The sequence below is a fragment of the Canis lupus genome, chromosome 5 (assembly GCF_011100685.1).
Source record: "Canis lupus familiaris isolate Mischka breed German Shepherd chromosome 5, alternate assembly UU_Cfam_GSD_1.0, whole genome shotgun sequence".
Classification (NCBI taxonomy): domain Eukaryota; kingdom Metazoa; phylum Chordata; class Mammalia; order Carnivora; family Canidae; genus Canis; species Canis lupus.
In genome coordinates, this window is record NC_049226.1 from 2188610 (window position 1) to 2214995 (window position 26386).

At 50.9% G+C, this 26386-nt stretch overlaps 1 protein-coding gene and 1 long non-coding RNA gene across 7 annotated transcripts in view; one reads left to right on the forward strand and one right to left on the reverse strand.

The window, feature by feature from the left end:
- The window catches only part of OPCML (opioid binding protein/cell adhesion molecule like), a 1015083-nt gene that overhangs the window by 517781 nt on the left and 470916 nt on the right, over positions 1–26386 (forward strand). For 3 of the 5 annotated variants that reach the window (XM_038535607.1, XM_038535608.1, XM_038535611.1), the window contains exon 1: positions 17144–17369. In XM_038535607.1, the coding sequence (XP_038391535.1) occupies positions 17203–17369 (167 nt within the window). In that variant the 5' untranslated portion in view covers positions 17144–17202. Of the gene's footprint in view, positions 1–17143; positions 17370–26386 lie in introns of those variants that run through there. The other 2 variants (XM_038535609.1, XM_038535610.1) reach the window with 2 other exon arrangements.
- Positions 6558–17403, reverse strand: LOC106558778. Of its 2 annotated transcripts, none has more exons than XR_005359026.1 (3): positions 17221–17397; positions 9194–9357; positions 6558–6652 (listed from the first exon to the last, which is right to left on the reverse strand). It is a non-coding gene; the product is annotated as an uncharacterized LOC106558778 (long non-coding RNA). The 2 variants fall into 2 exon arrangements; XR_005359027.1 differs by lacking the exon at positions 6558–6652 and adding an exon at positions 7145–7902 and having other exon boundaries at positions 17221–17403.

Below are 26386 nucleotides of genomic sequence, written 5' to 3' on the forward strand. Positions count from 1 at the left end.
ATAATTTAGGAATTAAAATGTACTAAGTGCTTAAGAAATATTAATCAATTTAATCCTAGTTGCAACCCAGTAAGGTAGGAGTACTACTCCCTCCCCCTTTTTTTTTCAAGTGAGGAAAATAAGACTTAGGAGGGTAAGCAAATTGGCCTGGGTTGCACAGCTGAGAAGTGGTAGCGTCCAGATTTGAACTCTGGTGATCTAAGATTATTTTCTGGCAGTGAATCACTCATGCCATGAGAGCTACAGAAAAGTACAGGGAACCATTAATATCCTGAAGAAAAAAAAAAAAACTCTAAGAAGACAGATAAGAATAACCTCCTTGATAAGCCAGAGTGCAAAATATGGCATGTTGCAATATAGAGAGCAGGATTAGAAGTCAAATGACTTGAGTTCGAGTCCATCGTCTTCTGGCTGTGTGGCCTTGAGCAAGTCACACACACTCACCGAGCCTCATCTGTCTCATTGTCAAAATAGGCTTCCCTGGACTTCGAAAAGGGTCATAGCATCTGCATGGCAGGTAGTGATGTTCCATAACAGCATGTGTTGAAGTGTGCCTTCCACACTACAGGCTGGAGGCACTCAGAGGAGCTCAGTGAGGACGGAAGGACCATGGATGAAGGGGCGTTGGGCTGGGCTTTGAGAGTAGTGCTGGGGAAGGAAGAAGGAGAAGGAGAAACAGGAGGGACTGGTGAGAAATTTCAGAGGTTGAGAAAGAACAATGACCTTGTTGACAAAGCTCATTCCATGTGCTGCCTCATGAAGTCACCTCACGGCCAGTGGGGTAGGTGCTCCCATCCTCCATTTTCAGATAAGAAGACCTGGGCTTGAGAGCTTATGAGACACGCCCTCCATTGGTGGTAGAAGCAGGATTTGAACCCAGATCTGGAGGGTTCCAAAGTCGCTGCTCTTCCCCTACTGTCCTGCTAACGTGTGGTCCACCTCTGTCCACAGCATGTCTGTTAGGAAAAGCAGCGCTGCTGAGGGGACGGTGAGTGCAGCCCCCAGCTGGGGAGTCTCTCTTCTCAAGTAGCATTTCCACGCGTGTTTGGACTCGGCACTGTCCCGACAGGGTCTCTGCAGAAGGAAGCCTGTCCTTTTCTCCAGTGTTTCCTTCTTCCTAGTTTCATCTGCTGTCTGCTTCCCCGCCCTGGACTGTACCTTTCCTCTCATAGCGATGTGCACGTCTCGCCCTCTGGGGTCAGCACAGACGGGTTTATCTGCCAGCCTCTGGAGGCCTCCGTCCCACACACGATGGCTGCTTGCAGAGGGGGCACAGGCTTGATGCTGTGAGGTACATTCACTGAGCTGAACCCACATCTAACACACAAAAAACTCAACTCAAGGGACACCTGGGTGGCTTAGTGGTTGAGCGTCTGCCTTCAGCCCAGGGCTTGGTCCTGGGGTCCTGGGATCGAGTCCCACACCGGGCTCCACTTGGGGATCCCGCTTCTCCCTCTGCCTGTGTCTCTGCTCTGTCTCTGTGTCTCTCATGAATAAATAAATAACATCTAAAACGAACAAACAAACAGACCTCAACTCAATTCCAAGTATGTAAAGCCAGAGGCAGGGGGTCAGGGGATGGGGTGGCATCCAGACAGCAGGTGACCTTGAAATCTCTAGGCTCTAACTCTAACATGTAGGTAGGATGGAGACAATGTCAAATGTAAAATAGTACGAATAATGATGAAACGACAACAACCACCATGCAACCAATAATCATAATAATATTGTAACGATGATAGGAAGAAGAACTGATAATTACTGACAACCCAGACCTTGGCATCCTTGACGCCTCGCTTTTCCCTTCTGCTAGGTCAGAATAGTAGAACAAATGGATATAGGAAGAACATTCTGTCAATACTGTGAGACCACGTGTGGTCCGGTGATCTCTGTGTCTGTGGGAATGCCCAGATGAAACCTGGTGACCAGTGGCCGGGTATCACATACGAGAGCTTATAGCGTTACTTCGGGGTAGCAAAGATGATGCCTAAGGCCCCTCCCTAATCCAAAATTCTATGATACGGCGATTTCCTAAGTATCGATTTCCCAACCTGAAGCTGCCCTGTCTTGCCTTTGAGGACCTAAGTGTGGGGTGGACAATGTCATGCCAATTCCCGTGTCTTGAGGCCCAGGGGCAGCGTCAAGTGTTGGGGTTGTAGGGCCGCATGTATGGGTCCCCAGAAGCTCTGCCAAGCAATGTGGTTGTTGTAACAGATAAAACAGTCTCTGTGTGTACTTCTCATCCACCCGGGGAAGGCGTCCTGGTGGACAGATGATGCTCTTGAGGTTGAAGGTGCTGAAGCAAAAACCTAAATGGGTAGAGACTTCCTGTTTTAAAGTATACATGGTACAAGTATACATGTTTAAAGTATACATGGTACAAGGCAAAGATTGTATAAAGTATACATGGTACAAGGCAAAGATTGAAAAATCGAACACAAGTAAGTGGCTCCGTGTGAACAGATCCAAGGGATCTTCCCCCAGTCTTTGTCAGGGCCTCCTCGCCTGGAAGGTGGGCTGTCTTTGATGTTGGAACGGTACAATAGTGTTTTTTTTTTTTTTTAAAGATTTTATTTATTCATGAGAGACACACACAGAGAGAGAGGCAGAGACACAGGCAGAGGGAGAAGCAGGTTCCATGTAGGAAGCCCAACGTGGGACTCGATCCCAGGTCTCCGGGATCACGCCCTGGACTGAAGACACACTAAACTGCTGAGCCACCCAGGCTGCCCTACAATAGTGGTTTTAAAGATGGATTTGCACACGGAAGGAGCATCTCTAAAGACATAAATGACCGCGTCCCGAATCTGGGGCCCCCTCTATGATACATGTAGGAATCACAGCCAGGGGTTACCACTGGACCACAGTTTTCCATGTTTTCACGTTATGGTCTAGCCTTCAAATCTTCTCCTCAAGCCCTGAGTGGAAATTACTGATTAGGCAAACTGCTGGTGTACGAGCAAAATTAGCCTGTTTACCATGTGGGAGCCTGCTAATTGCAAAGACACGTGAGTTCCCAAGCACACTGTCCTTTGTCTGTGAGATGCTGTCTTTGCCACGACAAGGGAGCGTGTGCAGGCCGGAAGAGCCCGGGCTGGACTGGGTACGATAATTGGACTGGTTTCTGTGCTTTGCTTTCCTCTCGTGCAGTTTCCTTCCTGGGATGATTGATCAAGAGGCCTCCTTGGCCCTCTACTGTGCTGTGCTGTAGGCATCCCGTTGAAAGCCAACGCCACTATGAAAATGGGTCTCCCGCGGAAAAATGTCACACTCGCTTGCTTAGCAAACCTTTACTGAGCACCCACTTTTTGTGAAGCATTTGGCATAGGGACAGGTGTGATTCTCAGTAACCTAGCAAAGACAGAGTGTCCTGTACTCAACTGGGTAAATACAGTATAAGGTATAGTGAAGATGGGTAAAATTCTGAGGACGCAGGGGTCACTCATGTTTAGGGAAGTGGGAAAGTGCCCAGGCAAGATAACATTGGAGCTGAGTCTTTTTTTTTTTTTCTTTTAAGATTTTATTTATTTACTTGAGAGAGACAGGGAGAGAAAACAAGGCAGGGGTAGGGGATGAAGCAGACTCCCAGTCGAGCAGGGATCCCAATGCAGGGCTTGATCTCAGGACCCCAGGATCACACTCTGAGCCAAAGGCAGACGCTCAACCACTGAGCCACCCAGGAGCCCCTGGAACTGAGTTTTAAAGATGAGTTTTGGAATTTGATCCGCAAAGGAGGGCATTTCGGTTAGGGGAGGCATCATGCGCTAATGTAGAGAGAGATGCAAATGCGAACATTACTCTGGAAGGGCCGTGGTCCAACGATGGTCACGTATCTGTAGGCTGAATGCTTCAAAGGGACATTGTGTTGTGTGATAGTTAATAATTTTATATGTCATCTTGGTAAGACCACGCTACCCGGATAGTCAAACATAATTCTAGAAAAAAGCCGACTCCCTTGAGAAACAGGGAATTCCACGAGGAGACGGCCTTCTGATTTGAGCTGTAGCATTAACTCTTCCCAGGTCTCAAGCCTGCTGGCCTACCCTACACATTTGACTCTTCCCTGGGTCCCAAGCCTCCTGGCCTACCCTCCATCTGAAAGGGGGTTTGCAAATGCCCTGGTTCAATGGCTTATTTTACAGTCGCAGAAACCAGTCAGGAGAGCCGAACTGACTTCTCCGAAGTCTGACGGCGGGCGGGCGGTCAGCTCAGCCCCTGCACACCTGCTCTCTCAGTGTATTTGCATCTACCCTTCTTTGGCCATATTCATGCGATGGGTGGAGCCACTTACATCTCATGCGAGGGGGCTTTGCCCTGGCTTTCATCCCCTTGCCAAGTCTACAGAGAGCATTGTCTTAGCTCTTCCACCGTAAACCCATCCGTCCCTCCACTGGTCACTCAGTCTCTTTATCAAAAATGTATATAGAAACTACCCTGCCCGGCACTCTATACACTATTTGTTCATTTCTTCTGCTCTTTAGAACTTCCCATTTCGTTGTGTCGCTTATCCTTAAAATGTACTTATTCGGAATGATTGAGAGAAGATGTGAAAACCCGAATCTCTGCTTCAGTGTCTCAACATGCCGAGCAGCTCTGGTATTTCAGAGCTGAAAGGACACTGGGATACAGTTCTGCGTGCTACTTACGTGTGTCCTAGCTTCTACGTTTCTATTTTTAGGTCCCCTGCCCAGCGCCATTAGTCTGTGTTAATTAAGATGAGAGTGAGGAGGATTCACTTCTGACGAGGCCTTGCCCCACCTGCAGGGGACAGTTGCCTTCACCACGTTCTGGGCTCTGGGAGCTCAGCTGCGCACTGTTGCTGTCACCCCTGGGCCCCCGACCTCGCTCCCACCCAGCCTGGCCACGCGGCAGGCCTGGTCTCTGTCCTCTGTGGACCTGCAGTGACACGGGCGGGCTGGCCGCACAGGCGACACTGTCAGAGCCGAAGAGCACATCGGGGGCTGTCGGGGAACCAGGCGCGGAGGGAAGCTCACTCAGTGCAAGAAGGGGGCAGCAGGGTATCTTGGCAGAGAGAGAAAAGTGTTGGGATCAATTCCTAAGCGTGTTGGATGGAAATGAGCAGATGAAGATTTGCAAGGGAGCAGAGACAGAGGAAGAGAGAAAGGGGAAGAGAGACAGATGATGAGGGGGGAGATGGGGGAAATGGAGCAGAAGACCCAGCTTTATTCACTGCAGCTGAGGCCGTGCGCCGGTCCCTGCCTTCTGTCTCGGGTTCCTCCCTCAGCCTCCTTCTGCCCCCCTTAGCCTCTGCCAGCCTCCACCACAGCCCCTGCTCCCGGCCTCTCTCCAGCCTCCCACATCCGCCACACTTGTGCTTTTTGCATGTGCGGTTTTCCCCGGTTCCTGGTAAGGGGGCTCTGGTGAGGCTGAGAGCACTGGCCTCCAGCTCAGGCCTGCTCCTCCAGAGCAGCTTTCCTGCCGGCAGGTGCGGGCTGGAGGCCGTGAGGCGCCATTCATCTTAGAAGGCGGGAGGCTGTGTATATTTGGTGCATATCACCATCACAATCACTAACACCATCACTAACACCAACACCATCACCATCACCAACACCATCACCCACACCGTCACCAACACCATCACCAACACCATCACCCACACCGTCACCAACACCGTCACCAACACCGTCACCAACACCATCACCATCACCGCCACCATCACCATCACCATCACCATCACCATCACCAACACCATCACCAACACCGTCACCAACACCATCACCTGCCACCAACACCATCACCATCACCAACACCATCACCATCACCAACACCAACACCATCACCATCACCACTACTCACTACTATTACCATTGATAGCAGCAGGAGCACTAGCTTCTAAATCCTCTCCCTGGCGGTTTATACCTAGAAGTCCAGTCTTTCTCAGACAAGTCGTGAGGTCCACACAGTGTATTTAGGCTGTTTTAGAGCCCAAACGGACACGTTTCCCTATTTCTGCTCCTTAATTGATGGTTGGACTTTTGCCACCTGCCGGTAAGTCTGTTGGATGGTGTTTTGTCCTGGAGCACAATGCCGGCAGCCACCCAATTTCATTTTGAAGGGACAAAGAGATCACTGGGTGCAGGATGGGATGGGGCTGGGTTCATTCCTGCCCTTGCACTCCCGGAGTTGGCCTTGAAGTATCTGCTCCGAACTTCCCCTCTGCCTCCTCACATTCACCATAGGGCTTTGCAATCTGTCCAGCAGGTAGTCCCAGTGTATGCAGACTCTGAGTTTTCCCCGAAGTTGACCCGGGTACACTGAGGCCGCACGCACACGTATGCCCCTCACAGAGTTATTTTCACCTCACTCTGCTCCATTTTCTTCCTTTTTCTCTGTGGCTTCTGGGTCCTTGTTTGAGTACCACCCTGCTTTAGGGTCTCCTCCTCTCCCGAAAGGGAACAACAAATTGCTTGCTTGCTTTCTATCTTTATTTATTTATTATTTATTTATTTCTCTTTCTCTCTCTTTCTATTTCCCTCCTTCCGTCTGTCTTTCTTTTCTTTCTTTCTTTCTTTCTTTCTTTCTTTCTTTCTTTCTTTCTTTCTTTCTTTCTTTCTTTCTTTCTCTTTCTTTTCCAGATCTCAGGCTTTGTGACACCAAATCCATGCAGCAACGTGACCTGGAGCTAGAGCAGCTGGGAGGCAATGAGATTTTGGGATTACAGTCTGAGAAAAATTTTAGCGCCAAGTGAAGAGGTGGGTGGGGGAGCATTCCTGGTGATGTAAGGAAGCTGTTTGGAGACCAATCCCAGATCTCATGCAGTCGTGGTGGTGAGGATGCTTATAGACCAGCAGAATTTTAGACACGGTCCAGGCCAATGCAACTCAGACTCTTTTGGCCAAAACCCACAATAAAAATATATTGTAAAATGTCACCACACAAGTGCCCCCACAAGAGCCTGAGAACTCGAACAAATAAATGATAAAGTCTGGACTCGGTGATGTCATAATACTTTATGAGAGGCTTACTCTTTATGCCAAGTGACCATATATCACAATGATTATGTAAATCACAAGATATGCTTCTGATTAATATGGTTATGTTTTATTAATTAGGATATTAATATCTGAAGCCCATCCACATAGCTTGCTAGCCATGTGGTACAGCCACCATTTCCCTCCCATGAAGAGCTTTTTACAATATAAATAATAGTGTGGTGCAGCCTCAGTAGTTTTTGAGCACAAGGCATATAATTCTAATTCTTTTTCTTTACCTCAAGCTATATAGCTACCAATAAAGTCATATCCAAAATCTAAACAAGGACAAATATATTTGATTATGTAATATTTGGTATGTGATTCTTGGGTGGCTATAATATCTGTGAGACTGCAGGCTAAGAGTTGGAGATACATGACTACTTTTTATTATTTATTGAATAAGTATTTACTGAAAACCTGCTCTCTCCCAGGAACTGGTATGGGCACTAGTGATAGAGCAGGGAACCATGAGGGGGCCTGGTAAAGACTCTACCCTTGAATTTCTAGAAATGACTAGGAATAATCTTTCTTCTCTACGCATCGATTTCTTAACCTAATAATAATACCTTCCTGATAGAGGTGTTAAAATAATTATGTTAAATTGTGAGGCATGTACTCTGGTGATGGACACACAGCAGGATGATGATGATGATGATGATGATGATGATGATGATGAAGGCCACTGTTCATTTTTATTTTTATTATTTTTTTCACTGTTCATTTTTAAATGGCTGGTTGATCCGACCCTGAGTGGGTCCATAGATGGAACTTCTAACCTGAAACAATTCACCCTAACACATCTATTAATCATGAGCCACGTACAAAGTGTTGTGATGAGCATAGGCCTCTGGCAGCTCTGGGGAACTTAGTCTTCAGACACCACATATCCGTGTTCCAGTCTCTCATGCTGAAGCGAAATAAAACGAAACACAACACTAGCTTCCCCCAGACCCACATCTCTGCCCAGTTAGAGCCGCCCTTTCTCTTTTCTCATTTGCTTGCAGGTGGGCATGAGGGCCTGGCCACATCTGCTTTCTCCACTCCTTGTATTCCTCCGTCCTACCCGAGCTCAGCACCCAACTGCCAAGGCCCCGGTGGGGAACTGTTTCTATGGCGTCCCACCATCTTTCACGGTGCAGGACCAAGAGCCTGACTGGTCCTTCAGCAACCTGAAGTCTCTAGTATTTGTCACTGTAAACTATTCCTTTCTTACCGATCAGCCTCCTCCTTGATTTCTATGATGCTATTGAGGCCTGATTTCCCTTCTATTTTTCTAGTTACTTGGCAGATGCCTTCATGGGTCCTTCCACTCATCCCTTAAATGTTTGTGTTGCCCAGAATCCACACTAATGCTTTATTCCTTCTCACTCAACTACTCTTGTTGACAGACCTCATTAGTACCCAAGGCTTCAGCTCCCACTTTTACAGAGATGATTCCAAAATCTATAACTGTAAACATTGTCTCTTTCTGAGGCTCCAAACCTAAATATTCCAATGTCAACAGAAATTTTTACTTGGATGTTTCACCAGTACTTTCCATTCTGCATTTACATTGATCACACTCCCCCCAGTGTCAACTCTTCTTGCTATTTCTCTGATTGGTAATATTATCTGCTCAGCTGCCGACATCAGAAACCAAGTGGAAGCCTAAACCCTAAAACTTGAGCCTTTAGGACTGAATTTAGGACTCATGTCGTTCCCAACACCCCAAATCTATGTTGTCCAACTCTGAGACAGTGAGGCATCCTTGCATATTGTATTTTAAGTCTTATATTGTATACTACAATATCTGATATTTGCCTTACTAGACTATAAACTACCCAAGGGTAGGTAGTATTTGTTGTTTGTATCCCCAGGCCCAGCAAAGTGCCTAGATGTTCTGCTGATACTGGTCAGAGGATGCCCCAAACCACAGCACAATAATGGGTGATTGAATGAACTTGTCCACAAAATGAGCAATATGTAATAAATTGGCCAATGAGACAAGATTGTGAGTAACCAGGGTGTAATGCAAAACACAAGTTCTAGTTCCTCTGTAAGACCAACAGATCGGATTCATTTTGGTAGGAAGAGGATGGAGCCCAGGTGAAGTAGCATCCTGCTTATTGAGCATTCTATGTGCCAAGCCCTCCCCTGGGTATTTCACATAAAACTTGTTCAGTTCTTCAAAGATAGAAAATAGCATTAATGTTACTCACCTAACCATTGAGGAAACTTGGCCTCGGAGAAGTCTGGCCCGTTGCTCAAGGTCCCAAGCTCCTGGGTGGTGGATCTGGATTTAGAGCCAGGCAGACTGACCCCTGACAGGCATTGTCTTCTTCACACCTCGGTTCCATTCTGAGTGGAATGATCCATTTTCCACCTATCACAGTGGAGGCAAGAATGAGACCAGGGAGGAGTAAGACCATCATAACTCCTACTGAGCATTTAAAAAACATGTTTTATGGCTTGTAGTTCTCAATATAATGCTTTTTGTTATTTGGTTTCTAGAACTATATGAGGTGTGACTATTAAGTAATGAGGCTGATTTTATTGTACGTCTTGTGGAAATTGGTCCCTTCACAGGAGTCTCCATCCTTTCTAGAAGGAGGTAGTTTAATGTGTTTCATGCCCTACCATGTCCCGCCCTTGACTAGAATAGTTTGGGGACCAGGGAAGAATTGAGTGTGGGGTAAAGAGAGTCCCTTGAGGTGACGGGGTTGGAGCCTCTGATGTCTGCCTCCCTGACTTTCTACAAACTATGGATAGTGGATGCAGTTCTCTTATGAGCAGACATTTGCTGGTATTTACTCTGTGCCAAGGTCTAGTCCATAGTAGAGGAATCTGGGATGAGCAAGACAAACATCCTGCTCTTGGGGACTTTGCAAATCTTTTTTTTTTTTTTTTTTAAGATTTTATTTATTTATTCATGAGAGACACAGAGAGAGGCAGAGACACAGGCAAAGGGAGAAGCAGGCTCCACACAGGGAGCCTGATGGGGGACTGGATCCCTGGACCTTGGGGTCATGACCTGAACCAAAGGCAGATGCTCAACCCCTGAACCACCCAGGCGTCCTGGGATCTTGCGACTGTAATGGGAGAAAGGTAGTTATATGTGTGTGCACATGCCTGCACACACACACACACACACACATTTTAAAAAGACAGTAAAAGAAGGCAGATGATAAATTAATTGGCTTTATAGCTATCAACAGATCACTCCCTAAGTCCTGGGGAACACCTCACCTATGTTTTTATAATGCGAATCTTGTATGCCTTATGGCTTCCTGTTGGCTTTGCTTATTTTAGCTTTTATTATTTTTGTGCATCCCTTGGGCGATTTTTGTTGTCTTATTTGTTTCGGTCAGTTTCAGTCATCTTGGCAGAGAGAAGAGAAGAGGGCTTGAGCGCTCGCTGTCACTGACGGCTGCCACTGTGCCAGGCACTGTGACAGGCGCTTCCAAGTGTGTCATCTGTCTTAATTCTCGCAGCAGGCCTTTGAAGACGCTCTTATTAACCCTGCTTACAGATGAGGAGATACGAACTCAGGGATGATAAGTCATGTGCCCAAGGTCACGGAGCTCAGAAGTGGCCGAGCAGGGCTATGGAGCATGCATCTTAACTCATGCCCTCTGTCGGTTCCTCTCACTAGCTCACGCAGAGGGGGCCGTGTGGGAAAGGGTGCGAAGTGCTCTATGATGAGAGGAGACTAGGGTAGGATTCAACGGTCCTGCATCCTGGCCTCAGCTTAGCGGCCCTACGAGGAAAACCATCTGACATAATGTGCCTCATTTGCAAGAGTGCAAAGGGACGAGGGGCAGCGAAGGCCCTCATGCCCTGGCACTGATCGCACAGGCAGCGCTCACGGGAGAAGGGCCCTAGGTTTTACCGAGGACGCCACTGTGTCTCGTGCATACGACTACATTCTGGCATCTGTTGCCATTCCTTGGAACTTCCTGGATCCTAGAAACTGACGGCCCCGTTTCTGGGACCTTCTAGGACCTCTCTCATCACCAGCAAACATCCCTAGCGTACTACACCGCCTCGTCTGAGGGCCCCGAGCTACAAGGCCTCCTCAGTCGTTGCACCCCACTGGGTCCTTTCTGATGGAGGCAGGCTCTGTAATGTAAATCCGCATCATGCACAGGCTTCTTACTTTATGTTTGTTCCTAGTGCACACACAGAGCAGCTGGGTACAATCTTTTCCCAGATAAACACAAGCTGTAAGTTTTCTTTATTTATGAATAACACACAGTTTGAAATTGCTTTTACAACTGGTTACAGATTTCATTAGGTAAATTCAGATATTTCTGTTGAATCCACAATTCCCCAATGGCCATCCTCACCTAGGTAAAACGGAACCTCATTAATAACCACTTTTGATCCCTTCTTAGGTGATCTTTAGGTGACTTCTAACTCTAAAATTGGCTCTTCTTTAAAATCAAAGAGATAACCCGTCCTGTTTCCCCATATTACACACGTACAAAACCTTCAGGCACCTCGGGAATTTGCCTGCCTGGTGCCATACAGCTTATCTGTCCAGAGCACCACTTCGGGGAAGAAACCTGTGGCACTGGGGGAATTAGGGGCTTCCAATAGGTAATAGGAACTGACATTCCTTGAGTGCTTACTGAGTGCCAGGCAGGATGCCGACTGCTTTACATGCAGTATTTCATTTAACACTCACCAATACTGTGTGTACTCGTTATTATCTGTGCCTCTGTTTACCGATGGGGGAACGGAGGACGAAAAAGTTAAGGAGATTGTGAAAAGTCACGCAGAGGTATTGGGATGGGATTCCAGTGTCCCTGTCCTAGTGCCCCTACACTGTACAACAGGGGCTTTCACTTGACCTAGATCACAGCTGGTAAGTGATCTAGGTAGACCCATAACTTAAAAAAAAAAAAAAAAAACCTGGATCATTTGACTATTATTAAGGGTAAGTGAGCAGCAGTTTTTCCAAAATCTAGTGATAACTTCATGGCCTCATTCTAAATCAATCCTACAATCTACTCTCAGAAGCTGAGATGGAGCTGAGCGGAGGAAATACACTCAGAGACAAATGGACATCGGTGGAGTCGCTGTAGGTTCCAAAGTCAAAGATAAGGGGAATTACTTCGACTATACAAGGCAGAGGGGGGCTAGATCGGGGATGAGGATCCCAGGGACAATGGGCCCCCCACCCCAAAAGACTTTCACCATCTTTTTTTTTTTTTTCCTTAACAGTAAGCTTGGAAGCAGGTTTTCAAGGTTTTCAATGAGATGCTAGTGTTGCCCTCAGCCCATACGGCAAGCCTCAGACTCCTTTCTCCTACTGCCACCCTAACATCTCCACCTGGCTAGCTGTCTCATGGAGCTTTGTCTTCACTCTTCCAACTTCTGCTTCTCAAAATCTAGTCCTCCCGGAGACATGACCGTCACAGGTAATGGTACCACCCAGTTACCAGCCAAACTCAGGAGTCATCCTCAGCCCCTTTATCTTCCTTGATTCCAACACCCAAACTTCCAGAGAGTCCTAAACGCTGTACATCCAAGACACGCCCCTTACGTTTCTATTTTTTGCCATCATCATTGCTACCGTCACCATTTCTTTCCTGTTCCACTCTTGAAAATCTCCGTTTCCCGCCATACCAAACCACCCTTTACGTGACGACCACATTTTGTAAGTCTCAGTCAGTTCATGTCACCTCCCTGCTCTAAGTTTTCTGAAGTTATTACACTGCATTGAATCCACCTATGCCTTTTCTATTATAAATCACACCGAATATCAAGATATCTGTAGATCTGAATCAAAGCTCGAGTTTGGACATGGGGCATTTACAGTCTTTCACTCATATCTTTTTACACGTCACAAGTTGTTATCACAGGGACTTCTGTTATATAATCATCATCTATGATTATGAAATGCTTCCAGTGTGCAGAGTTCTTTGGCGATGTGTGTAACACATCGCCTCATTAATTGCCACCCTGTATTAATCATGTCTTAAAATTTTTCTGTATTTTATGATGTTTTGACATCTCAGAGGCTTCTAATTCTGGAGGGTTTGCCCCTTCCCCCAAGGTTAGCTAATTCCTAGAGTTGGCAAGCAACTTGTCTTTAGCATGCGTTTCGCAGGCAAACCAATCAAGAGCCCACATCCCCAACCGCCTCCTTTATCCAAGGGTCACACACGAGCTATTTCCTCTGCCCCAACTCACCCCAGGAGCACTAGAGACCACCACGCAGCCCAGGACCTGCCAAAATCACTCAAACAATCTGATCCTAAGCTTGCTCAAGTTTGCCTACCCTGCCTCACCTTGCTTGCTTCTTCTGCTTCTTGACCCCCTACCCCGCCCCCCCCCCCCCCCCCCCCCCCCCCCCCCCCCCCCCCGCTTCCCCCTGTGGCCCTGCAGGGCACTTCCTCTTGGGAGGAAGTAACCAACTCTTCTTTCACGGAAGCTGTCTCTGTGTCTGTCCACATACCAGACCTCAAAACAAAATCTTGGGGACATTTCAAGACACCCCCAAGCCCCCCTGAGATAGGTATTGTTAGGTACCAGTCACCCAGCTGAAGGGTTGAAGAGTCAGGACCCGAAGAGACAATCCAACTTTGGAACCAATGTTCTTAGCTCTCTTACTTTGTCCTCAGATAATTTGTCTTTATATGTGTGGATATATGCCCCAAAGGGGTTAAACTGGGAGTCTCCCCATCATGGTTCTCAACCAAACATTCCTTAGAAAATCCCCAGTATAAACCATTTCAGTCCTGGCTCATTGTGAACCTCGCCCCCGGTTCTCTTTGCCATTCCAAACTGGTTTGGATTTCTAGTCTATAAATGGGATACTGGTCCCTAGCCTTACACATGAATGACGTCTCCCCCACAAAACCATAGGCTGGCAAAGATTAACGTAAAAGTTAGACTTCTGCAGCTATTTCTCTGACTTGCCAGTCCTTGAGTTCAGTCATTTAGTCGCTCACAAATATTGAACTAGGAAGCCAGCTTACTAGAAGAAAATAGACACAACAGGCTCTGTTCTCTGGACTCCAGATACTTATACCTGAGGGGCATCAGCCCCCCCCCCCCAAAATAGATACTTATCCCTTCCTCAAAAGAAAGATTTATTACTTATTATCAAGAATATAGAATGCGTTGCTTCAACCCACCTCTGCTACTCTTATTTTCTTGTCCCTTCTGTTCTTCTCCCAGTTGGACTTCTACCCCAATAACTTTTCCCATTTCAAGCAATCCTTTATAGACTGAGTTAGCACTTTGCAGCTGCTCCACGTGCATCTCCTGAGGAGCACTAGGAGTGGACCGACAGGTGCACGAGGAGGGAATGTCACATGAGCCCACGGCAACCAAGGGGCAGGGGCTGTGTAACTCATGGGGCAGGCTGACCCAACCCCATGCCACCATCGCCCAGGGCTCAAGACACAAACCCCTGTAACTGAAGGAAATGACAAGCACAGCCTCACATTCTCAGCTTCACTCAGGTTAAAACACTGGGAAAAAAAAAAAAAAAAAAAAAGCCTTTCCTGGCTGGTGATGATGGATAAGAGCATCTCAGAGTTTAGAGGATCAGGCACAACGTGTATACAGAAAACCCAGGTCCGCTCACATCTTAAGGAAAGATGTGTGTCATTAAAACTGGCAGGTGGTTCCAAAATAAGTAGTTGGGCTGCTCTCTGAGGCCTGAGCCTCTCTTCTAGGCATTTCTCTCCTCCCGCTCTCATAGCCCACGAGCTCAGGATGTGCGTGCTGCCCAGGGCCTGTCTTTGTTAATCTCTCTCTCTTCTGGAAAGGGGTGATGTGTGTTTTTTCCTATATTAAAAGAGATAAAGCACACATGGCATGACTGGTGACAAGTATTCTTTCTTCCTGAGGTGTGATGCTCTCATTAAAAACTTTAGACCTAACCACGCACGTGGACTCCCCATTTTACGGGAGAAGACGGAGCCGTGTGTACGAGCGCTCAGTCTCCCATGAGGGAGAGAGCGGGGAGGGTGCCTTTGTAGCCTTAAAGCGGCTGAAGTAACGAATAAGAAGTTAAAGCTTATTTTTGAATTAAATTTCATTGTTCAGAGCCCAGCCTAATTTAACAAGAGGAACTGAGAAAGAATACAGTGAAGGAAATTGCAGAGTGACCATTAAGTCATGATGTAGGGGGATAAGCCGTGCTTTGGCCAGGTGTGGGGTGGCTTGTGGCAGAAGGGACAGGAGAGAAGCCATAGGACGGGCCCAAGGAGAGACCGGGCTCTGTGTTGAGAACTGGGAGAACCCGATGGGCCGGCCTTGGGGGGACCCCGCGGGGCCCAGGCCCCCTCCCCACGCTCGGTGGTGCCCCTTCGTGGTGCTCTGGGCATGAAGCCATAGGTGGAGTCTGGGAAAATCAACCCTAACACTTTTTAGGTTCTCCAAGTGTTTGTCCAACCTCTTGCCTTTTTTTTTTTTTTTTTTTTTTTTTTTTTTTTTTTTTTTTTTTACAAAAAGGATACTTGAGGACGTGGTAGGAGGAAACTCATATTTGCCAGTGTTGGGGGGAGACACAAAGTGTCCACCGCCGAGCAGCTCCGAGCTGGGGCACCCGGGGCAGAGAGCGCTCTGCTTCTTTCCTCCAGAGCCCCGTGGGGAGCCTGGCCACGGGGCCGTCGTTGGGCAGGTGCCAAAGGGACGCGCGTGCACGCGGCTCAGGTGCCTCCAGGGGCGGGAAGCTCAGCTCTACAGGCGGGGCCTGGCGACCTGCGCGGGGCACGGGGAGGACAAGTGCGGGAGGACAGGTGTGGAGGACAGGTGTGGAGGTCAGGTGCAGGAGGACAGGTGCAGGAGGTCCGGTGCGGGGGACAGGTGCAGGAGGACAGGTGCGGAGGTCAGGTGTGGAGGACGGATGCGGAGGACGGGTGCAGAGGACAGGTGCAGGAGGTCGGGTGCAGGAAGTCGGGTGCAGGAGAACAGGTGCGGAGGACAGGTGCGGAGGACAGGTGCAGGAGGTCGGGTGCAGGAGGTGAGGTGTGGAGGACAGGTGCGGAAGTGAGGTGCAGGAGGACGGGTGCAGGAAGACGGGTGTGGGAGGTCAGGTGCGGAGGTCAAGTGCAGGGGGACAGGTGCAGGTGGACAGGTGCAGGGGGACAGATGCGGGCGCCCCTTTGCCATCTGCCCCCCCCGGAGGGGCGGGGCATCCTCCCGGCTGCCGGGGTGGGGGTGGGGTGGGGGTGGCGCGGGCTCCCTCCCCCCGCCCCCCGCTCTGCGGAGCAGCCCGCCTGGCCGCGGCGCCGCAGGGGTTAAGGCGCGCCCCGCGCCCCAGGAGCGCCCCGGGAGCCCCGCCCGCCCGCCGCGGCCCGGGGAGAGGGGAGAGGGGAGAGGGGAGAGGGGAGAGGGAGAGGGGAGAGGGGAGAGCGGCGCTGACCGCCCCGCCGCTGCCATGACAACCCGGGCCGGGCCCGCGCGTCGGGGCGGCTCCGGGAGGGGGAGCGCAGCCCGGGGGCGGCCGCCGAGCCCTCCGCGCGTCCCCGCGTCCCGCCCGCGTCCCCGGAGGCGGGGGGGCCGCGCTCCGCTCCCCGAGCGGCCGCAGCCTGGGCCGGGCGGCGCTGGGCGGGCTGGCGCGGGGCGGGGAGGCCGGCAGTGGCCGCCCGCGCTGCGGTGAGGACGCAGGGCGCCGCCGGGCGCCGGAACTTCGGGCGCCTCGGGGCGGCGGGTTCGAGCCCCGGGCCGGCCCCGACCCGTCCGTGCGCGCGCGGGCTCCGGAACGCCCCCTCCCGTCGGCGGAGCGGCAGCCGGCGGGCACCTCCGCCGCCCAGACACCTGCCTCGCGCCTCCCTCCGGGCTGCAAACTTTTGGTGCCGAGACCTCCGCAGGACGCGCCCCGCCGCGTCTCCCAGCCGCGCCTCGGAGGCAGAGGCAGAGGCAGAGGCAGAGGCAGAGGCAGAGGCTGAGGCAGAGGCAGAGGAGGGGCGGCGGCCGCTGACCCCCCTCCCCGCGCCCCCGCGCCCGCCCCCGCCCGCGCCCCAGGGGAGCGCCGGGAAAGCTCCTTTCGGAGGCAGAAGGGGCACCTGGCTCCGGGCTGCAGAGCTGGGGCAGGATCTCGGGAGCACCCGGAGGCTGCGCACAGCCCGGACTCGCCTCCGCGCCGCCCGGGTCGGCCTGGGGCTCCCCCCGCGCCCCGCGCCTCCCGCCGCGCGCCCGCCCGGGTGGGGGGCGAGGACCGCGCCGCCGCCGCCGCCGGAGCCCCGGGAAGCCGCGGCCGTCGAGGATGGGGGTCTGTGGGCACCTGCTCCTGCCCTGGAAGTGCCTCGTGGTCGTGTCTCTCAGGCTGCTGTTCCTTGTGCCCACAGGAGTGCCCGTGCGCAGCGGAGATGCCACCTTCCCCAAAGCCATGGACAACGTGACGGTCCGGCAGGGGGAGAGCGCCACCCTCAGGTAGGGAGCTGCACTTCGGGGGGGTGGCCTGGGGCTGACCTGGGGCCGCAGGGCTGCAGGCCGCACAGCTGCCCCCTCCAGGGCTCGTCCCTGGCTGTGGCCGGGGAGGCCCGGGCTCCGATGCGGGACACCCAGGCCCATGCTTGGGGCTCGCGCATCCCCCGGGCGGGTCGGGGGGGCGGTGATGACACGGCGAGATTCACTCTTGCCCTGGCTCCCAGGTGACAGCTCCAGCGCCCTGTGATTGCAGCCTGGGCTCACCTGCCTCCACGGGGCGCTCCGGGGGGGTGGCCCCCTGCAGGCCCGAAGGTCCAGAGGACGCCGGGTCGTCCGTCTTCCCTATGGGGGTGGCTTTTGCTCCTGCCAGGGAGGCCCTGCAAGTGCCGCCCCCCCCCCCCCCCCTTGTGAGTCTGCTCAAGACCCAGCCGGCCCTGTCCAGCGCCCGGTGCTCCTGGGACCCCTCTTACGAATGATGAGGGCAGTTTCGTCTTTGCGGGCGCGGGCCAAGCTTTTGCTACCAGGACATCACTCCTGTGCGGAAAAAGGCACAAGAGAAAGCTTTTTGTTTTACCTTAATGAGTTACAGAGAATCACTTACAGGCTCCAGGCAGAGGGGTGGAGATTCTTGGAATATGAACCTTTGGGGACTGGGCCCGCTGCAGCAGAGACTTTAATAAGAATGCAGCCACCACTTTCCACCAGCTCAGCAGATATCATCTTTTATCCCTTTAATGAGGCAGTTCTGGTCCTAGGAGACAGATTCAGGGACGTCCCAGCTTAACTCTGGCTCGCAGTGTACACAGGCTGAATGCGTTTGCCCTGTCTATGACTTTGATGGTTATGGGGAAAATAAAACATGCTGTCCCAGATTCTGCAGCCAAGAAGCCCGGCTTCTCCAAGGAACGGCTGGGGATGGTGCTTCCTTCCTGTTCTTTCGGCTCCTCTGGTTGAACTCTCTGTTATCTGGACGAGCCGCGTCCTGGGGAAGGAAGGAAGGGCCTTTTGGGACACACTGGCTGTTCTTTCCCAAGCTAAGGTGGGATTCTGGGCACTTTGGGAGATTCTTGGCTGCTGCTGCTTTTGAGAAAGAGGACAGATTTCAACAGATGTGTCTGCTGGTGCTCAGGGGCCCAGGAAGGAGAGGGTACAAGGAGCGTTAGGGACGGCGGGAGGGGAGACCCTCCCTCCCGGTCCTGTGGGCAGTCCTCAGCCTGTCCCAGACTCGGGTGCCATACGTCTAACTCGCTGCCTCAGGAAGTTTCTGGGGCCCACTCCCCGAGGTCCGACTTACGGGATGCACATCAGCAGCAGACCCGTGGGCTCCAAGTTAGACGCGGTCCCGGGCTGCGGCGCAGGTTCAACGAGGAAATGCTGGTGAACGCTGGCAGGTGTGAGGGGCTGCACACACCTGTCTTTATCTCCTAACCTCGTTCTGGGGGCAGAGAGGCCCAGCACCAGATAAGGCCTCCTTGCCGAACCTTCCAAACCTTCTGTCCCGTGCCGACCCCGAAAGTTAAAGCAGAAACTTAACTCCAGCTTTCTGCTTTCTGCTTTCTGCAGTGGGACGATGCCACCAGCAGAGGGCCAGCTCTGCTCTACCTTTTTTTTTTTTTTTTTTTTTATTAGCTGCTGGCCTGGTTTCATGATCTTCAATTCAAATGTTCAGCAGCTGGGCTTGGTAATGGGAATGGGAATAAAAACGGGAAAAGCTGAATAGTTGCTTTTTGTGCTTTGTGGGGGAAAAAATCCTTACATGTGCGAGGATAACTGTTATCTGTTACCTGATTGCACGCTTTGATTTTTAAAAAAGTAAACACGGTCTGTGCTGGTTTTGCCTCTCCTCCTTTGTAGAATTTGCTCTGAAATAGAGGGATTTAGCACATTGTCCACATTTTAATCTCTTTATATCCCCCCCCCCTTTTTTTAACCTCTTGTGTTCTTCTCTCTTACTAGTTGAGTCTTTGTTTTTATCGGGTGATTCCATTGTAGGTGCTTTTGCCTGTAATTTGTTCTCCCTTTTTTTTGCCTTTATCATGGAATTCCTGGTAATTTCTGGTTTTCTTAAGGTTTAGCTTTCACTCCTGTCACAGGGTTTCCTAGAACAGCATACGAATGTCCCGCAGCTTTCTGGGGTTCCAATCTCTCTAGTTTTGTGTGCATCTCTGGTTTGTTGACTGACAGCTGTGTGCCTCTGACAATGAAAAACTTATTTGTCAGGACTCGGAGGGAGAGTCCTGGCTTCTCGGGAAATCCTTAGCCTCAACCCCCAGATAAATATATCATGTTTTATTCTGCGTTGTATTTTTCTTTTTTTTTCAAAGACTGTGATTCTTAAGTATGGTCACACTTCAGTCTCCTTAAAGATATTCCCCTGGGAATCCAGTGTTTGGAAATTTAGTGTTCTAAATGCATCAAGTGTGCAGGATGTGCCGAAAAAAATTGAATGCTTCCCAGGCCCACCAGCCGCAGAAAGTCTTTTCGAATGTGTGGCTGCCTCGGATCAAAATCTCTCAAGTCTGTCTCTAAATCCTGAATGAAGTCACACAGGAGGCCCGAGACCTCATAGAAAAAGCAAAGGAGTGGAGGAAGCCGGGTCCTCGTTTGAGTTTTCCAGTGAGAAATTGCAGGGCTTAGAGAAGGATGGTGTCCTTCCTTGGAGATATCAGTTTTGTTTTGATAGGTCTTTGATTGCATTGAGGGACGTTAGGAAGTGATGTGCCAGAGATGACACTGAAGTCTCGAACGTGGATAAAACTCATTTTATATAAGTGAGGCAATATTATCTTCCTCATAACTACTTCACAGGGCTACTTGAAAAGTAAAAATAATTATTTGAATATTGAGTAATTTTGCCTTCTTGGAAGAGAGATGATATGGGAAATGAAGGTGGTGTTCACTATGGCTGAATTATAGCTTCTATGAATCTGATTTGAATTCATTATTACAAATGGGCCCTCTTGGCCAGAATCATTTCATTACAATTATCTGCTGTTGGGTTAAAAATGTTCTGTGCCTTTCCATTATATTAGATATGACAAGTCTCTAGAATTCCTATGTCTGAATCGGTGCCCACGTCCGGGAAGGAGCCCAGGCTGCCCAGTGCGGTCAGTTGGGTCCCGTCAAGCCATTTCTGTTGCGCGGGCCATAGCCGGGTGTGTGCTTTCCTCCTGGGCCTCAGTCTCCTCTAAATACGGGTTAGTTACCTGTCATCTGTGTACGTGGATGCTGCACACGGGGCTGCAGTGGGATGGGGATAGGGGTTGTTGCTCTAAGGGACTGGTCCACTTGACGGGAAACGTTCCCACCACGCGCAGTGTGTATGTACGTATGTATGCATTTATGTATTAATTATGGCAGGATAATCAGTTTTGCTGCTCCAGGCTTGCTGACCTGGGATATTTATTTATTTATTGATTGATTGATTGTATATTTTTTATTGGAGTCCGATTTGCCAACATACAGCATAACATCCAGTGCTCATCCCGTCGAGTGCCCCCCTCAGTGCCCATCACCCAGTCACCCTATCCCTCCGCCCACCTCCCCTTCCCCTTCCACTCCCTCCCCTTGTTCGTTTCCCAGAGTTAGGAGTCTCTCATGTTTGGGGAGTTATGCTTAAATACTCTTTTCTAAAATGTCCCCGCATTTTCATTTGGAGTTCTGAGCTAATCCATTTGGAACCAAGTTTAGGGTTGACTACTTCCAAGGAATAATCTGAGCAGCAGGATTTTTGCCCAAGCAACCAGTCAGGCTCCTGGGGACAACATACTGCTGTTCGCCTGGGTGTTTTTCTCTGTTTTGCGCTCACCCTTAGCAGCTTCTCTGTTTGTGAACATCAGAAAATGCAGAGTGGCTGCTAGGTTCTTGGGAACAGGTGCTCCAGGTTTGCACATTGTGGTGTTTAAGGTGCCTCTGCGGAATGAGGTCATGGGTGAGGGCCGAGCTTCACTCTTAGTCTGGGGAGATGAAGACGTAAGGGGACATGGAGGCAAGGATGGGCCCATGTGGGACCCCCTCACGCGGTGATGCTGACCTGGGCTGCACACTGCACCCCTCCCTCCCCGAGATGCTTTTAAAAAATTCTGCTCCCAGCCTCCCAGACAAATAAAATCAGAATCTCCGGAGGTAGGTGAGCATAGAGGTGGGCTTGTGAGACTTAGAAAAATCTCCTCCAGTATTTCTGAGCTGGAACCAGAGCCAAGAATCACCTCTCTAAAGCCTTTTCCTGCCCCCGGAGCATCCGAGCAAGCGGGTCTCCCATGAGCCTACCTCGGCTCAGGTGTCCCCCTGATGTGTGCTCGCACCTCACCACGCACAGGCTGCCTTGGGCTCTAGAAGGGGCCCGGGCTTCCGCGGCCCCAGCACCTGGATTTGATTCTTTCCTGACTCAGTACGTGATCTTGAGCACGTCGGTCCACCTGAGCACACCGAGAAGGAGTAAATGCTCAGCCTACGACATCGGGGGATGAAGTATGTGGCCCCAGGCTAACTACGGAGCATGTGCATGTGAGTTGTCACTGGTGCGCGTGCAATTCCTCAGTAACAGCCCATGATACTCCCACTCCCTTCCTGGCTTGAGGGCCCTGCCTCTTCCCCCTTCACCCCCACCCCACCTGGCAATAAGCTGATTGCTTCCCGCTTCCCCTGCAGCATCCTCGAGGCTGGGATGACCCACGCTGAGCCCCACTAACGCCGTGGCCCCAGCCCTACGCGTGCGGGCGGCTAGACGCGAGCTGCTGCAGCTTAGGGACGCCACCTTGTGGGCTGAGTACAGAAGGCGGGATGGACCAAGGGCTTCAAAACTAGGGATCGGTCCGATGCTTTAATACCTTTTAACGGGACCCCACCTGTTATCGCGTGTTATCACCTCAACAGCCACGAAGTGCTGACACGGGGAGACTTCCGTTCCCTTTGGGATCTGACGCAGGGACACTCAGTGCCGGGCTAGAGATCTTGGAGGCCTGGGGGACTTTGGAAACACGGGTGGGGACGGTCCGATCTGAAAATGTGCGGGAAGCCCTACGGTCCCCGTGGGCCAGACGCTGGGCACGTCAGTGGGACCGAGCCGTGTTCCGGGCGGCAACGCGGTCATACAGTCACGAGTGGGGCTGCGCGTGGCGAATCCCCCTGGGGCTTGGCGTGCCCGCCGGCCAGCCGAGGGAGCCAGCCTCTCGGCGTCCCGGGTTCCTCGAGAACATCTGCCCCCCAGCACGTTCATGGGTGCCAAGGGCAAGGCCCGCGCGGGATTCTGAGGCCTCGTGATACATGCCCCATGGCTTTCTGAGCTGCCCTGGAAAACTCCGCGCCTCCTGCAGCCTCTGAGAAGGGGCTCAGAAGGGGCATGTGGCCGCCTGAGGGCGGCGGGGACCACGGCCACTGGGACGCAGGTGCCACCGACGACAGGGTGGGGTCGGGCAGGGAGATGTAGCGAGAGGAGGAGCCAGGCCCCATTTGACCTTCCCAGGGCAGGACGCCGAGAGTGACTTACCAGCAGGAAGCATCCTCAGGGTCCCAAGACGAGGGAGTGACCGACCGAGACACCCCAGGGTGGGGAGGGCTGGAAATGCACTTGTCTCCTACCCGAGCCTTAGCCCTGCTTGAATTTTTTTGGGAGGGGGGTTGTTTGTTTTTTTAAACCCGGACCAGACAGCCCCAGACCACTTCAGATCCACCTGGTGTTCCCAACTCCCGTGCAGGCGGGGCTGGCGCCGGCGCCCCAAGTGGAACGGGAGAGAGCGGCCTGGGCCGGGCCTGGGGACAGGCTGCATCATCAATCCCTGCCCTCCTCCCAGCAAATGACACCTTCCCGCAGCTTCTTGTACCCTGGTGTATCTTTTCTTAAGATGTGAAAATTGAAGTCGTAATGTCTCTGCAGCTCAGCAGTTCCCGTGCCTCGATCTGGGTGTCATTTCCTTGGTAGAGAAGGTTAGGGATGGGACACGTTTGAGCCTTATGTCACTGTCCCTGCAGGATCATACCACAGACCCTTTAATAACATCAGCGAGGTGGGGGAGCTTTTAAAATAAACAGGCTCTATTATCCATGATGAAGTGTGTGTCAGAGGCCAGGCCAATTATTGTTTCGTGTGATTTTCCGAGTATTATTATCCCTAAATAACAGCCTCAGAGATTGAGGTTGAGGATGGTTAAGTCACTTACCTTCGGTTACGTGGTTATCCTGTGTCTGGATTTGCTCCAGGAAGACCTTTCTCTTCTCAGTTTCATGGGACGCCCCTCCCCCTGCTGCAGCCCTCCCCCCCTCAAGCCCAGGCACAGAGACCGGGCGGAGCATCCCTGCGCCGCCAGCAGAAAAAAACAAAAGCACCCTTTCTGTGCCCCGGACCTGCACCTGAAGTAAAGGTCAGGAAATCTGCGTTGCAATTAGGGCTGTGGCTGGGCTGATGGACCTTAGCTGTCCCCTTTGCTTTCTGCTGCCCCCCCCGCCCCTGCATAGGAGTAGAGGGCGTCATCTGGTCCTGGAAGTGATGCACCTGCAAGCAGCATGCAAAGCGACGACCGCCGGGAGGGCCCAGGGTACTGTCAAGCCGTGGCGGGTGCTCTTCGCTGTGAGCCGTGTGTGTGTGCTGCACTCCCCTCCTGCGTGACCTCCCCCTGCATGCCCGTATCTACAAGGACCCTGCAAACCAAGCCAGAGTGGGCAGGTGCCTCTTGACAAGAGCCTGCTTGTGCCAGAGCATTTCCTTGACAACTGTGAGGAAATGAGTGATCTGTATGGAAGTATAGAATGAAGGGAGGTGATTTTTTTTTAAATCCTAAAATATATGTCATTTCATGATCTCCTGTCCCCATCCTTATATTTGTATTTTAGTTTAAACCATTTGGCTGTGAAAACAGAGAACCGCAAGCTTTGTACTCACCTTGCTTCTGATTCATACCCTGGAGGAAACCGTGCGACCCCTTTTGGCCTCCTCTTCCCTGGAGACCGCGCATTTTGCTTAAATCAAAGAGATGCTGAAGGACTTGACCTGGCTTCCCATAAAAGTGCTGATCAATAAAATGTTTTAAAAATTAGTTTTGAATATTAACCATTTTCAGTGGGTCTGAAAATTTACGGCATCTCGATTAACCAAGTTTCCGCTGCATAATAGGAACAAAGATTGTTCTAAGTGGTTGTTAAGGTTTCTGGCCAGCCCACGGAAGATAATTTAACTCATAATTATCCAAAATGCAACGCAGCAGCAACGAAGAATAATAAGGAGCAACGTTGTCGTAGAAGTGATTACACAGAAGCGAGAGAAAAATGGATATGATAATTTTCTATTTATCACGACTGCCAATGCTGAAGAAAAGTAGGCCTAGCAAGAGGAAGATAACATGGAAACATTCTCCTGAAGATATTTCTGAATACTTTCAAAAGTTTGAGAGTTTGCCTTGTTTCTGTTGTGCCAAATTCAATTTTAAGACGTATAGCTTTCGTGTTATTGGATTCAAGTACACGTATGCGTTTGCCGCTTCCCTGATGATTGGATTTTTTTCCATAAATATAGATGAAGAAAGGAAGATGGATAAAGGAAACAAAAGACAAAAGTGGGGAGAAGAGCACTCGAGGGAGATTTTTCCCCAGGTGTCAGCTGAGAGGTGAAGGAAGACACAGAGCTAAAGAGGAAGGGCAGGTGTGTACACGGGAGAGAAGCAAGTAGCCTGACGTGGAATTACCTGGTAGTCCAAGGTCAAGAAAAGGAAGAAAGTGGTGGAGAAGAATTAACCGTGTCCCACGGTACCTGCTGTGAGGAGGGCTCTATGCCCCCTGTCCAGGGCATAGGACCAGGCACCCCGGGGCCCAGCGCCCATGCTGAGTCAACGCAGAGCCACGCAGGGCTCAGATTCCCTTTGCCCCTAGAGTCCGCTCTTTCTGAACCTCGCTTCCCACCTGTCCCGCACCTGTCAATCCCCTTCTTGTCACTGACTTCCTAGTCCATGTCTCATTACTCTGTGTGGGACCTGCCCTAGGCCTGGGTGACTGCCCGGACCTCTTCTCCAAGAGACCGGGTCCACGCTCGACCCCACCCCTGCAAGTCTAGGGTTTCATGCACTTTCCAATGCTCGCCATTTGCCTGCCCACCCAGTGTCCGTTCAGGAGACCACCTCAGCGTGGGGAGCGTGTGAGGGGCAGGCCAAGTCGCACTTGCTCCTGGGCCATTAAACCATTTATTCTCAGGTACGTGGTTTGCTGTATCAGACGCTTGTGGCTGCGATGGGCTGTGAATGATGCCATCACAACGTAGGGTCTCCTGGTCACTGTGTGGAACTTTCCATGATGGACAAAAGGCAGAGCCAGCATCTGTGACACAGAATTCAATCAGTCAGGTGCTTTATGGGAGTGGCCGTGCTCCCGTGGAGATGCCGCCTCAATGGGAGAAACCATAAGAAAGAGAGGGGAGCAATGGTGTTCATCTCTGCACTTTGCACTGCTTTCTGGGCCGTCTCGGAACATAGTCCTCTCCCCATTGGTTGTTGTTTTCATGCTTCTTCAGGTGTCTTTTGTTAAATACATTAGTGTCTACTCTTGGTCTTTGTATCCCCAGTGTCCGGTGCAATACCTCACATGTAGTAGTTGCTCCACATTTGTCGAAAAGATGCATATTGTCCTTTATTTCTATCCCTTTGTCTCTCTCTCCCCACCCGCGTGCACACACACACACATGCACACACGCACATGCGCGTGTGCGCACACATAGTCGCCTATCTACTTTTTCTAATAAAGATGTTCTCACCCATTTTGAGGTAATTGGGAAGTCACTGAAATTACAACCAGAGATTCTGACATTTGAATCCTGGTTGAGATAATGATCTCTCCCTAGATAGTTGGTATTTAACTTGTCCTGTCTCCTCCTGCTTGTTATAATTGCTGTATTCACGAATTTCACAATATTCTTAAAGCCACTGGCAGGAAATTCTGATCATTTGCAAGGGAGGTGAGCCTCCCTCCTCCGTTTTTATCAAGGTTACAAAAGAAATGACGGCACATTCTGGAAGTATATCTGCAAACTTTAGGGGATG